The following is a 12,183-nucleotide window of genomic DNA, read 5'->3' as shown; positions in this document are numbered from 1 at the left end:
TCTCATAGAGGACATTATGAATATAGTCCATTATTTCTGAAATGTTTAATTTTGAGGTGAAACCTTAAATGCCTAGAATTTCTCTACAAACCAGGAGAAAGCATTACACAGTGAGGACACCACAGGGAATTTTATTTCCAGAATGTAGTGCAGGCTTTATTTTCAACCAACAGAAGCTCTGAATGACATAATCAGGAAACATGAGGCCTCCGGTCCACTCCTACACAATGTACTTTTATGGTTTTTAAAAACTGTCTCAGTTCTGTTTCCAGGGTTAATAATGCCCCATCATTAGATACTGGCTTGACATGCAGACCCAAAAGGTTGACGTTCCATAATTACTATGTTAATTACTTGGAACTTATGATTTTTCAATAGAAAGCCCCCTAAGCCTGCCTACAATAATTTGTGGTGCATAATGCTATGCAAATAATACAAATTGTAATCACTGTGTGAAAGACAATGAAAAGGCATTTGGTGAAGGAATTCAGACAGAATTGTCATTTCTGATACCAGGAATGTATCTCATGTTTCTGACTTGGAAGGAAAACTCGGTATCTACTCATGTAAAGCACAGCCCCCTTTATAGTTGGGGGCTTCTGTAAAGGGACCCTGAAGCACCCTCCCCTGAAGGAAGTGCCTAGAGCACTCAAGATTGTATGTACACACACACACACACACACACACACACACACACTTCTCATTCCTTTTCATGGTCACATAATCCCCAGTTAACAAAAGTTAAAGTCTAGTCTGTGTGTTTCAAGAGTACCCCAGAAGACATTTAAATTATTTACATTCAATGCTAAAAACTGTAATAGGCTAGAGAAGTTTCATTTTTTATTTTTATAGTAATGTTCACATAAATTCTAAAGTAGAGAATCCTATTAATTAATATCAATATGCTCATTTCCCAGAACCAAGATTTTATCACGTTTGTTTATTTTTTTTGTCTTCCCTCCCTCTCTCTTTTCCTGTCTTCTTTTTTCTTTTTCTTTCACTTCTCTCTTTTTATTTGGTTATAAAATATTTTGAATGGAATCCAGACTTTATGCTGTTTTATGTCGACGTACTAAATGTGCATCTCAAAAATATGGACAATTTATTACACAGCTACAATGTCATTATGAAATAAATCCCTGAAGTTAATAACAACCTCTTAGAATCATCTAATATTTGTTTAGAGGGATTTTAAGGGTTCAAAATATAGTAGCCTTAAATTTAGCACTGAAGAGGGGTTAGGGGCAGGGAATGAGTCTGCTCTGGAGTCTCTCAGGAGGGCAGCCGGCAGAGTGGTGGTGGGAGGCAGAGGAAGGAGGAAAGGCAGACTCTGGCCACAGTCTGCTCCAACACAGGACGGGCAACAGAAAGTCTGGCATGGTGGCTGGCTGGATGGGGCCATCGGGGGGTGGGGGGCGGTCCATGATGTCTATTGGAAAATTAGCAGGGAAGCAAGGCAGAGAAAGGAACTGCTTTCTGTCTGGCTTACTTCATCAGCATTTTTGTATTAGGGTGTAAGGAAGGTGAACTACGTATACTGGACATTGCCCATGATCCTAAAAGTAATATAATTAATACACAAATAGTGAAGGTGATGAGAAATTTGTCTTGAATTCTCATATTCTAAGCAGTGTATCAGTATGTTTTCTTAACTTCAGACCTGTGAGAGGATTTGCATGTTGGGGAGTTTTATACAATATATTGTCCTCCAAAATAACTATCTTTAGTTTGCACAATAATGTCACAAAAGGTGTATCTATAGTGAAGTGATTCCATAGTCCCCTCATCCTCATGGCTGACATTGTCATTTTAGCCACAATAAAAGTTTTAACAACAAAAAAAGGCACGCCATGGAGAAGCTCCTTTATTTTCATCGTAAAACTTCCCGATCAGATTATCTTTTCCAAAGGTCAAAAGACACTTGATTTAATAGTGTGCACGTGTATTCTTTGTTTAAAGACCTTACTCATTGCCCTGGCTGGTGTGGCTCAGTGGCTTGAGTACAAATGGAAAGGTCTCACGTTCGATTCCCAGTCAGGGTACATGCCTTGGTTGCAGGCCAGGTACCCAGTAGGGGGAATTCGAGAGGCAAACACACATTGATGTTTCTATTCCTCTCTTTCTGCTTCCCTTCCCCTCTGTAAAAAAATAAATAAATACAATTTTTTTAAAGATCTTATTCATTTTTAGAGAGAGGGGAAAGGAGGGAGAAATAGAGCAACAGAAACATCGATATATGAAACATTAATCAGTTGTCTCCTGCATGCCTCCACCCAGGGGCCTGGCCCACAACCTGGGCCTGTATGTGCGCTGACCAGGAATCAAACTGATGACCTTGCAGTTTGCAGGATGATGCTCAACCCCTGAGCCATACCAGTCAGAGCTATGGTGCTTAAGTGTATTCTAAAGTATGTATATTTTCTTTCTCCTGAAAATGGCAAAAATTTTAACATCAGAAAAGTGAAAAATGTGCAGTTGAGATGGGAACCCTTGCAGCGATGGCAAAGGTGATGGATAGAGCCCTGCCCAGAGCAGGGCTTGCTCTCAGGAGGTTTACCCAATTAGAGAGACAGGACTTGATCTCTTCCTGAATTTGTATCAAAGGCTAATGGACAGAATTGAAAATCAACATTTTGCAGACACTGATTATCATAAATCGAACTTCTAAAATCCAAAAATAAACCTGAAATTTCAGTCTTAAATCAACAAAATGGAATGTGGTTCATAAACAAAAAAAAGGTATCTTATTCTCAGGTCCTATTGACCAGGTCATTTTTCCCATGGGAAAATCATTTGTTTTTACAAGAATATTTTTGCACATTTTAAGATCCTCAGGTAACAAACCATAGTAAACCTTGCTTTGAGGCCTCTAATAGAAAAATATGTGCGTGTGCATGTGTGTATATGTATGCATTTCCATAGGGCCAGTCAAGTATTCAGTCCTTACATTTCCCACTTTGGACAAAGGGAGATGGAAAACACACAAAATAAAGATAGGCAAACACTTATCCAGTACCTCTATAGACAGTTACAGTCCACCTCCAGATTTGACCGACTTTTATTTACTCCTTGACAGGGGAGATGGAATTGTGATTAATAATAATGCCATCTATCTTATCAACCTAGGAACGACTATCAAGGACTCCATACAAACATCTCCGCTGCCCCCATTTACTTCAATAACCACCATGGCTAAAGGTGAAGGTGAGTAATAATGTGTTTTGCCACCATCTTTCTTTTCTATGTGTAATTTTCACACCATAATGTCATATGCCATACTGTATATTCTTTTAAAGTACAGAATTCAGTGTTTTTAGTATATTCACAAGATTGTATAACCGTCACCACTATCCAGTTCCTGAATATTTTCATCACCCCAGAAAGAAACTGTGTATTTGTTAGTAATCACTTGCTACTCTCAGCTTCCCTTAGCTCCCGGCAGTCACTAACCCACTTTCTGTCTCTATAGATTTGCCTATTCTAGACGTTTCATATAAATAGAATCACATAATCTATGACCTTTTGTGTCTTGCTTCTTTCACTTAGTTTAATGCTCTTAGGTTCATCCACGCTGTAGCACATTTCTGTAGTTCATTCTTTTCTATGACTGAATAATACTTCACTATATGGATTATTAACTAAATTTCATTGATCTATTTATTCATGGGTGGACATTTGGGCCTTTTCTACATTTTGGCTCTTATAAATAATTCTGCTAAGAACATTTGTTTACTAGTTTTTGTGTGACCATGCATTTTTATTTCTCTTGGGTGTATGCCTTGAAATACTGAGTTACCATGTGGTAACTCTATGTCTAACTTTTTGAAGAACTGGTTTCCAGAAGAGCTGCATTGTATTGCATTTCCACCAGAAACGTATGAGAGTAAAAATTTTCTATTTTCTAACCAATACTTGTTGTCTGTCTTTTTCATCATAGCCATTCCAGGGGGTGTGAAATGGTATGTCATTGTGGTTCTGATTTACTAATGACTAATGATGTCGAGCATCTTTGCACATACTCATTGACTATTGTATATCTTCTTTGGAGACATGTTCTTTAAGTCCTTGCCCACTTCTTAAAACTGAACTATTTGTCTTTTTATTGTTGGGTTGTAAAGGTTTTTTATATATTTTGAACTAGATCCTATTGGGTAGATAATCCACAAATTCATTCACCCATTCTATAGGTTGTCTTTTCATTTTCTTGGTGGTATCCTTCAAAGGATTAAAATCTCTAATTTTGATGAAGCAAAATTTATATTTTCTTTTGTCATGTAGAATAAGCAAAACTTTACCCATCTTAGGTTTTCAGCTGGGGACTTAGCAAAAAGACTTACAACCAAAAAGAAGAAAAAAACAGTTTATTAACACATGCAGTGCACATTGTGTGAGAAACTTGAAACAAAAAGTAACTCAGAACAGCAGCTTAGAATTCAGCTTATGTACCATCTTCAACAACAACAACAAAAAAAACCCAATAAATCTGTAAAAAGAAAAAAGAGAAAGGAAAATAGAGAATGGCAGGACAAAGAAAAATGGTTAAGCCTCTGTAGGGTGGCAGACTGAGGAAGGTAAATATATGAAAGGAAATTTAATGGACTAAGTTTTGTTGGCAAATTCCTCTGGTTCCTTCTCCAGGCTGATAAAAGTTTGTCTCCAGTAAAAGAATTTACATCCTGCCTTTAGGCAGAAAAGGGACAGCTTTTCCTGTGTTTGCTGTTTCTTAATTGCCTTCAGCTTAAATTTTTGTCAAACACACATAGTTTGGGTTCAGTCACTTGTGCAGTGGGGTCTAATCTAAGAAACCATTGCTCAACACAAGTCACAAGATTTATACCAATGTATTCTTCTGAGAATTTTATAGTTTTGGGTCTTACATTTAAGTCTTTGGTTTTGTATATGATGTAGAGTAGAAATCTGGCTTCCTTCTTTCACATGTAATTATTTATTTGTCCTAACACCATTTTTTGAAAAGACTATTCTTTCCTGATTTGAATGGTCTTGGTACTCTTAATGAAAATCAATTGGCTATAAATGCATGGGTGTTTTTCTGGACTTCCAAATTTATCCATTTATCTTTATGTCTATCCTTGTCCAGCATTATACACTCTTAATTACCATAGTTTTGCATTAAATTATGAAATGAGTGCCTCAACATTTTTCTTCTTTTTCAAGATTACTTTGGCTATTCTGAATCACTTGAATTTTCATATAAATTTTAGAATCAATTTGTCAATTTCTTCAAGAAGTCAACTGAGATTGTGATAGGGATTACATTGAATCTGTTTGGGCAGATCATTTTGGGAAATGTTAGCATTTTAACAGCCTTAATTTTTCCAATCCATGAATACAATGTTTTTATTTTTCATTTATTCAGGTCTTTTCAAATTTTTTTTGGTAATGTTTACAGTTTTCAGTATCAAAGACTTGTTCTTCTTTTGTTCAATTTATTTCTAACATTTTATTCATTGTGATGATGTTATAAGTGAAATCACTTATTAATTTTATTAATTCATTGCTACTATAGAATTTATTTTCAAAGAGTAAAAATATATCTTGCCACCTTATAGGGCTCACTTATTGTTTCCAGTTTGTGCATGTGTTGTGTGTGTGTTGGGGGGGTTCCTTAGGATTTTCTATATCCAAGAGTCATCTACAATTAGAGACAATTTTACTTCTTCATTTCTAATCTGGATGATTTTTATTTTATTTTCTTGCATATCTGCCCTGGCTAGAACCTTCAATACAACCTTGAATGGAAGTGGTGAGAGGAGGTATCTTTGTTTTGTTCTTAATTATTAGGGAATGCCTTTAGTTTTTAATCATTAAATATGATGTTATTGTGGGTTTTTCACAGATGTTCTTTATCAGGCTGCGGAAATACTCTTCTATTAGTAGTTGGTTGAGAGTTCTTATAAGACATTGGACTGTGTCATATATGTTCTCCTATTATATTGAGATTTTGATGTCATTTTTATCTCTCGCTTTGTTAATATGACATATGATATTGATTTCTGTATGCTGAACAAGCTTACATTCCTGGATAAATCCCAGGTGGTCATTGCATATAACGTTTTTTTTATGTATATAGCTGGATATGACATATTATTTTGTAAATATTTTTGTGCCTACACTTATGAGATATAGGCTTGTAGCTTTGTGGGGTCTTTTCTTGTGATGTTTTTGTCTGATTTTGGTATGAGGTTAGTACTAGCCTCATGGAATGAATTGGGAAGTATCCCTTCTCTGCCAATTTTTGGAAGCATTTATGAAGAGTTATTCCTTAAATGTTTGTCAGAATTTGCCAGTGAAGCTATCTGGTCCTTGTATTTTATTTGTAAAAAAAGTTTGTATCTCAACCCCTTTCTCTGTTATATGTCTATTCAGACTTTCTATTTTTTCTTGACTCACTTGTCTAGTTGTTGATTTGCTAAGAATTTGTCCATTTGCTAGCTTCTCTAATTTGTTAGCACACAATTGCTCATAGCATTGCTTCAAAATCCTTCTTATTTCTGTTAAGATGGTAGTAATGTCCTCTCTTTAATTCATTATTTTAGTAATCTGTGTCCTCTTTTTTGTCAGTCTAACTAAAAGTTCATCGACTTGTTCAGTCTTTAAAAAATAACTTGATTTTATTGATTTCTCTATTACTTTCATTATACTTCTTTCCTCTCTAATCTTTTATTATTACTTTCCTCTTACTCTCATTAGGTTTAGTTTGCTCTTCTATTTCCAAATTCTTAAGTTGGAAGGTTAGGATATTGATTTAAAATCTTCTTTCTTCTTTAATAATCATTGGTTTACACCAATAAATTTTCCTCTAAGTGCTATTTTTGCTACATCCGGTACATTCCCATATACTACATATTCATGTTCATTCATCTCAAAATGTTTTCTAATATCCCTTGTAATTTAATTATTGACCAATTTGTTTTTTAGGATTACATTGTTTAACATCTACATATTTATTAATTCTTCCCTACTAAGTTTTTTAAAAATATTTTTCTTCTGTGCATTTACTGTCTATCAGAGGTTACTCTTCTTAAGCATTTAATTTTAAAATTAAGTTGATTTCAATAAAAAGTAAATGGTATAGAGACTATTCTAAGGAATATTATGGATATCCTTTTCTCTTTAGGCAGAGCATAATAAGCCTGACTTGCAAGTGCTTTACAATTTGTTTTTAAATAGTATTTTTAAAATAGTGCATTTGGCACTCATCTTTAAAAATGTATTATCATTTTTAGATTGGTTTAACATTATTATTTAAAGACATGAATATGAGTTTCAGAAAGGTTAACTGGCATAACAGTTTTTTAAAAACAAATTTTTTTTATTTTTTTAAATATTTTATTTATTTATCTTTTTAGAGGGGAAGGGAAGGAGAGAGGAAAGAAACATCAATGTATGGTTGCTTCTCATGCATCCCCTGCAGGGAACTGGCCCCTGCTGAAAACTGGCCTGCAACCCAAGCATGTGCCCTGACTGGGAATCAAACCGCGATCCTCTGGTTCGCAGGCCCACACTCAATCCACTGAGCTACACCAGCCAGGGCTCTAAAAACAAATTTTATAATAACAATTTTTAATTTGAACCTTGATCCTTTAACTTCAATTTTTCTGTCTACTTAACAAATTCATAACCAACTATTTCTTAATGAATTGATATTATTTTAATCTGAATTCATCTTGGCTATTGAATAGTGATCCCTTCAAGTATTAATAAGACTTACATACCTTTTCTTTTTTTTCCTCCACAAAGTGGTCACCAAAGTGTAAATATTTGTTTGTTTCTTTTGTTTTGGGTACATGCTCTTCTTTTTCCCTGCTCTCCAGTTATCCCTTTGAAGACATTGCCAGCCTGCTATGGATGGTTATTTATTTTAAGTTATGCTTTAAGTGCAAGTAACTGAACATGCACACACAACAACTTGTTGGAATTGTGTTTACAAAAGACTAAATAAGTCCAGACGAAAGGTCATGTTCTTGAGCATTGTGTAGGGATACTATTTGCGCACGAATTTCACAGTAACAATAGATCTTGTTATTTCTGTCTACTCTGAAGCTCTTCCTCTTACTTTTAGTGTGGAATGGCAAGGTTATCATTGTGGACCTTCATTATTCAATAACACAGTTGCTGTCTAATTTTTTAATTGGCAGAAACATATCCACAGAAAATCTTATTAGTATGTATAGAATGCCAATGTATCAAACAAATAGAAGTTGAATTGCTCAATTTCAAAGAGTTTGGTGGTGGCGTTGGTAGGTGGGTAGGGTGGACTTCTACCCATTACTGCCTCATAACCACAAAAGGTAGTCTATTTGACTTTCCCACTGAGCCCTTAAGGCTACAGTATTAGTACAGTTAAAAAGGACTGAAATAAGATTTATGCTTATTTAAATTCCATTCACAGTAAGAAAAATGTATGAGAGTGGACACTTAAAAAGTTATCTTCTGGAGGGTGAGCCCCTTGTAGTACAGGCTCCTCCCACTAGGTGAATGTTCTAGGAACCCATTTGTATCAGTGCACCAGCTGGTGTTGTTGTGAGAGGCTGTGTTATGCTTCAGTGAAATTTTTTTGAAGACTCTTTTAGTATGTTTGTCTATTTCATGACGGGTGATTTACGAGCACCCCTGCCCACACCGTGCTGGGTGTTCAGCAGTTTTGCACCAAAAACAACATGACCCCCATACTCCACCCTTTCTATTCACCTGATCTTGCTCTGGGCAACTTTCTTTGTTTCCCTCAATTAACAGAGTCTTCAAAGGGAAATGTTTTTCCTATGTAGAAGAGACCAAAAAAGAACAACAACAACAACAACAACAACAACAAAAACAGCAGAAGCTCTAAAAGGCATCAAAATTGATTAGTTCAAAAACTGTTTTGAGCAGAGGGAAAAATGTCTCAATACATGTATTGCATCTAATGGAGAGTACTTTGAAGGTGACTAAAGTTTAACCATTAAGAATAAATATACAATTTTTTAAATAAGTCCCATATTTTGGGGTCCTAAGTCATATTCTACAATCAGGAAACAAAGCAAATCTTTTTCATTACCACCAATTGCACAGTACCCCACTGTGCAATTGTTGTGAACCACAGTTTTCAAAAGAGCAACTCAAACATTCTAGAAACTTTTAATGTCCCTATAAGTGTCATTGGTATTATTTGCTGATATATAAAAACTTGTAGGTAAATAGGACCACTAGATAAGAGAAAATAAAGGAGAAGCTCCTACCAATATATTCTCTGGCTCCAAAATACACAATTAAAATAGATTTTAGGGAAGTAGAAAGTCAACATCTACTCAGTAGTGAAGTCTATAAGGAAAAGCAAAGGTTTGAAAACGAATCCCAAATTACTAGGTACCTGTGAAGTCACAAAACTACTCCAATACATCTGATTTCTGGGTTACATATGCAAATAGCACCTCTAAGTACAACTTTATTACTGGCCTGGGTTCCATCCCAAATTCCTGTATGAACTTACCTTCGTAAACTGGGTTAGAGGATGGACAGAACTGGAGACACCTCAACACCTGTTAGCAACGCCTCGGTGGCAGGGAGCCCTGCAGTGGTCTGCTCCGGCTCCCCTGCCTTGGGGTTACACTTAGATTCTAAGTGGTCTTGCAAGAGGGAGGACAGTGGGCCATGAACTTAACCCCCATGTAAATGATATGGAAAAGAAAAAAATATAAAATTTACATTAAAATAAAACTCTTCTGGTCTCCCACCAAAAGCCGTAGTTTTTGAAATTTACTTTTATTTCTCTAACAGCACTATTTTGTTTTCTTCAAAAACTTTGAAATTCTTCTATAGCCTGGTGCCGTAGGAGAGAAGGACGAAAGGAGATGTGGTCTTAAGTTCTTGAATTGCTCCTCTGGCCTAGACTCCTTCACATCTCTTTTATTATTTTTTTTATTTTTTTCTCTTCTGCTTAACATTTAAACTTATATATAGTCTGGGGCATTGATTTTCACTTCAAGAAAGGAAATCAAGAGAATCTAATCTAAACCTTAAGAAGCTTCTTTTCCAAATCTTGAGCATGCTTTGACTCATTTCCCTGGACCATAGGTACACACATTTATGCTCCTCACAGTCTTGTTATGAGTGGTTCTCTAATATTACCCCAGAAGTCAGTGAAATGAATCTGGACATTAATTTAATTAATTTATCCTGGACTACTCATGTTGTCATGGGGACAGAATTTCTAGGGAATACTAATCCATAAAGTGATCCCTGAAAATGTAGGTTCTTGGGAAATTACTTAATAAAAACACTCTCCCCTAGGGTTTTATAATGCACACTAACACTTTTTTAAATCTTAGTAATTTTACCACAGACATTTCTTTGATTTTAAAATCTATGCAGCTTCAAATAATTTGACTATAAAAAATTACTATAATTTAAATCTTATAATTTCAGAAGAATAAAGCTGCTTAATTCTCTTCCCTGAAAAATTTAACTCCATAATCCCTTCCTTTCAAGTCGATCTGTTGTAAATACACTTTAAATTTCTAATGTAACTAATGTTTATACTTACAGCTTCCTCCCCAAACTTAATCTCCCAAAATACACAAGATGAATCCCATATTAATATTTTCAAGACACTTATAAAACGGTCTCAATCCCTTTTCTCTGCACTTATACTCCAGCATTAATGTGTCTCTCTCAAGTATCTCTTATGCTAGATTTTCCTATTCCAATTCAAATTTGGATTAAAAATTATTTACATTTTGTCTTGCATACATTTCAGCTAAAACAAAATTCTTAGAATTAAAACAGCATGAATTTCAAAAACACAAATCCTAAAACTAAAGCCAAAGTTATCTCAATGTTGCAATATAAATTAATATTTCTCAACTAAAATAATGTTTGTCAAATCTAATACATATATTATTACCTTGATTTACAGTGTAGTGTGAACCTGGAGACTAGCATTTTCAACTGGAGTGCGACAGGAATTTTTAAAACATGCAATACCCAACTATTTAGTCAGGGACACTGACCTCTTTTTTCCTAGATTGTCAAGTTAAAAAAAATGACAACAGCCAATAAAACAATAGCCATAAAGTGGGAATGAATCAAAATTATACATATTTTTTGTCAGATAGAAAAAACATATTTTTGGTGTGCCACAGAATTTTGGGGATTAGCTCAATGTGTGTCATGAGATTTAAAAAAAGGTTGAAAATTGCTGCTGTAAACCAAATACATAGTGGTATCTGGGGAGAAATGGCCAGATAGAAAAAATGACCAGATGGAAAACAAGACAAACCATATAAGTATGGAGAATAGCTTTAAGACTGGTTTTCTTCTTTCTCTGAGGTGACAGTCACTTTTTGGCAAGAGTTCAGAACCTTCTATGAGTTAATCCATAATGCAATTAAAACAATTTTTTCAACAAGACATTAATAGAAGGCTATGATTCTTATATATTAATATGTGTCAGTCACCCATTTTCCCCTCTCCTGAGACTAGGAGTTGAAACATATTACTATACTAGTAAAATTTAGAACTCTGGCAGCATTATTATCTATATCTTTTCTTCTCTTCGTTGAAGGTCCACCATGGATATTTAAAAATATTTTGATTGCCTTTAAAACATTTGAGATTCTTTCCATTACCTAATTGGAAGCATTCAAGATTCCTTCCATTGCCTAACTGTATCATTGACAGCCTCTCATAAAGTGAGTGTGGACTCTACATCTATTCTCATTTGTGAAGTGTATTCCATATTAGTAATAGGTAGTTCCCTAAGCAAGATCTTTGGTGTTGCATCCTCAGTCAGCTCTTCCATTATCCTACTCTTTTGTTTGTATTTTTCTCACCTAGCAGCTCCTCACATATTTCTTAGCTGTATATTCTCTTTCTATTGTCAAGATTGTTGAGTCTACTTTATACTATGAAATTTGTTAGATGGTTAGGGTATCCTTTTCATGTTTTCTAATTTTAGTTTAACAGAAGAATTATTCTCCAAAGATTTCTGAAGGGAATCCCCCATTCTGGTGTTTTCCAAGGTTTTTTTTTTTTTTTAGTTCTAGTGAGAAGCAAAATCTTTACCCCTATCTACATGGGTCTCTATAGTCAAGTACTGAGTTTCTGCCCCTTGGGTGACCTTCCCACTTCCATGCTATCATAGACATCATTTTCTGCCCTCCTGCTACAAAAAGACTTTACTTT

At 35.0% G+C, this 12,183-nt stretch overlaps 1 protein-coding gene across 2 annotated transcripts in view; it reads left to right on the top strand.

Moving 5' to 3' along the window:
- Window positions 1-12,183, top strand: part of EMCN (endomucin) — a 96,100-nt gene that overhangs the window by 36,972 nt on the left and 46,945 nt on the right. For both annotated transcript variants that reach the window (XM_037036257.1, XM_037036258.1), the window contains exon 3: window positions 3,127-3,204. In XM_037036257.1, the coding sequence (XP_036892152.1) occupies window positions 3,127-3,204 (78 nt within the window). The remainder of the gene's footprint in view (window positions 1-3,126; window positions 3,205-12,183) is intronic.

Source organism: Sturnira hondurensis, unplaced genomic scaffold, assembly GCF_014824575.4.
Source record: "Sturnira hondurensis isolate 20B ecotype Veracruz unplaced genomic scaffold, ASM1482457v3 Scaffold0022707, whole genome shotgun sequence".
Classification (NCBI taxonomy): Eukaryota; Metazoa; Chordata; class Mammalia; order Chiroptera; family Phyllostomidae; genus Sturnira; species Sturnira hondurensis.
The sequence above is the reverse complement of the archived record's forward strand: the minus strand, read 5'-3'. Positions and strand labels throughout refer to the sequence as shown.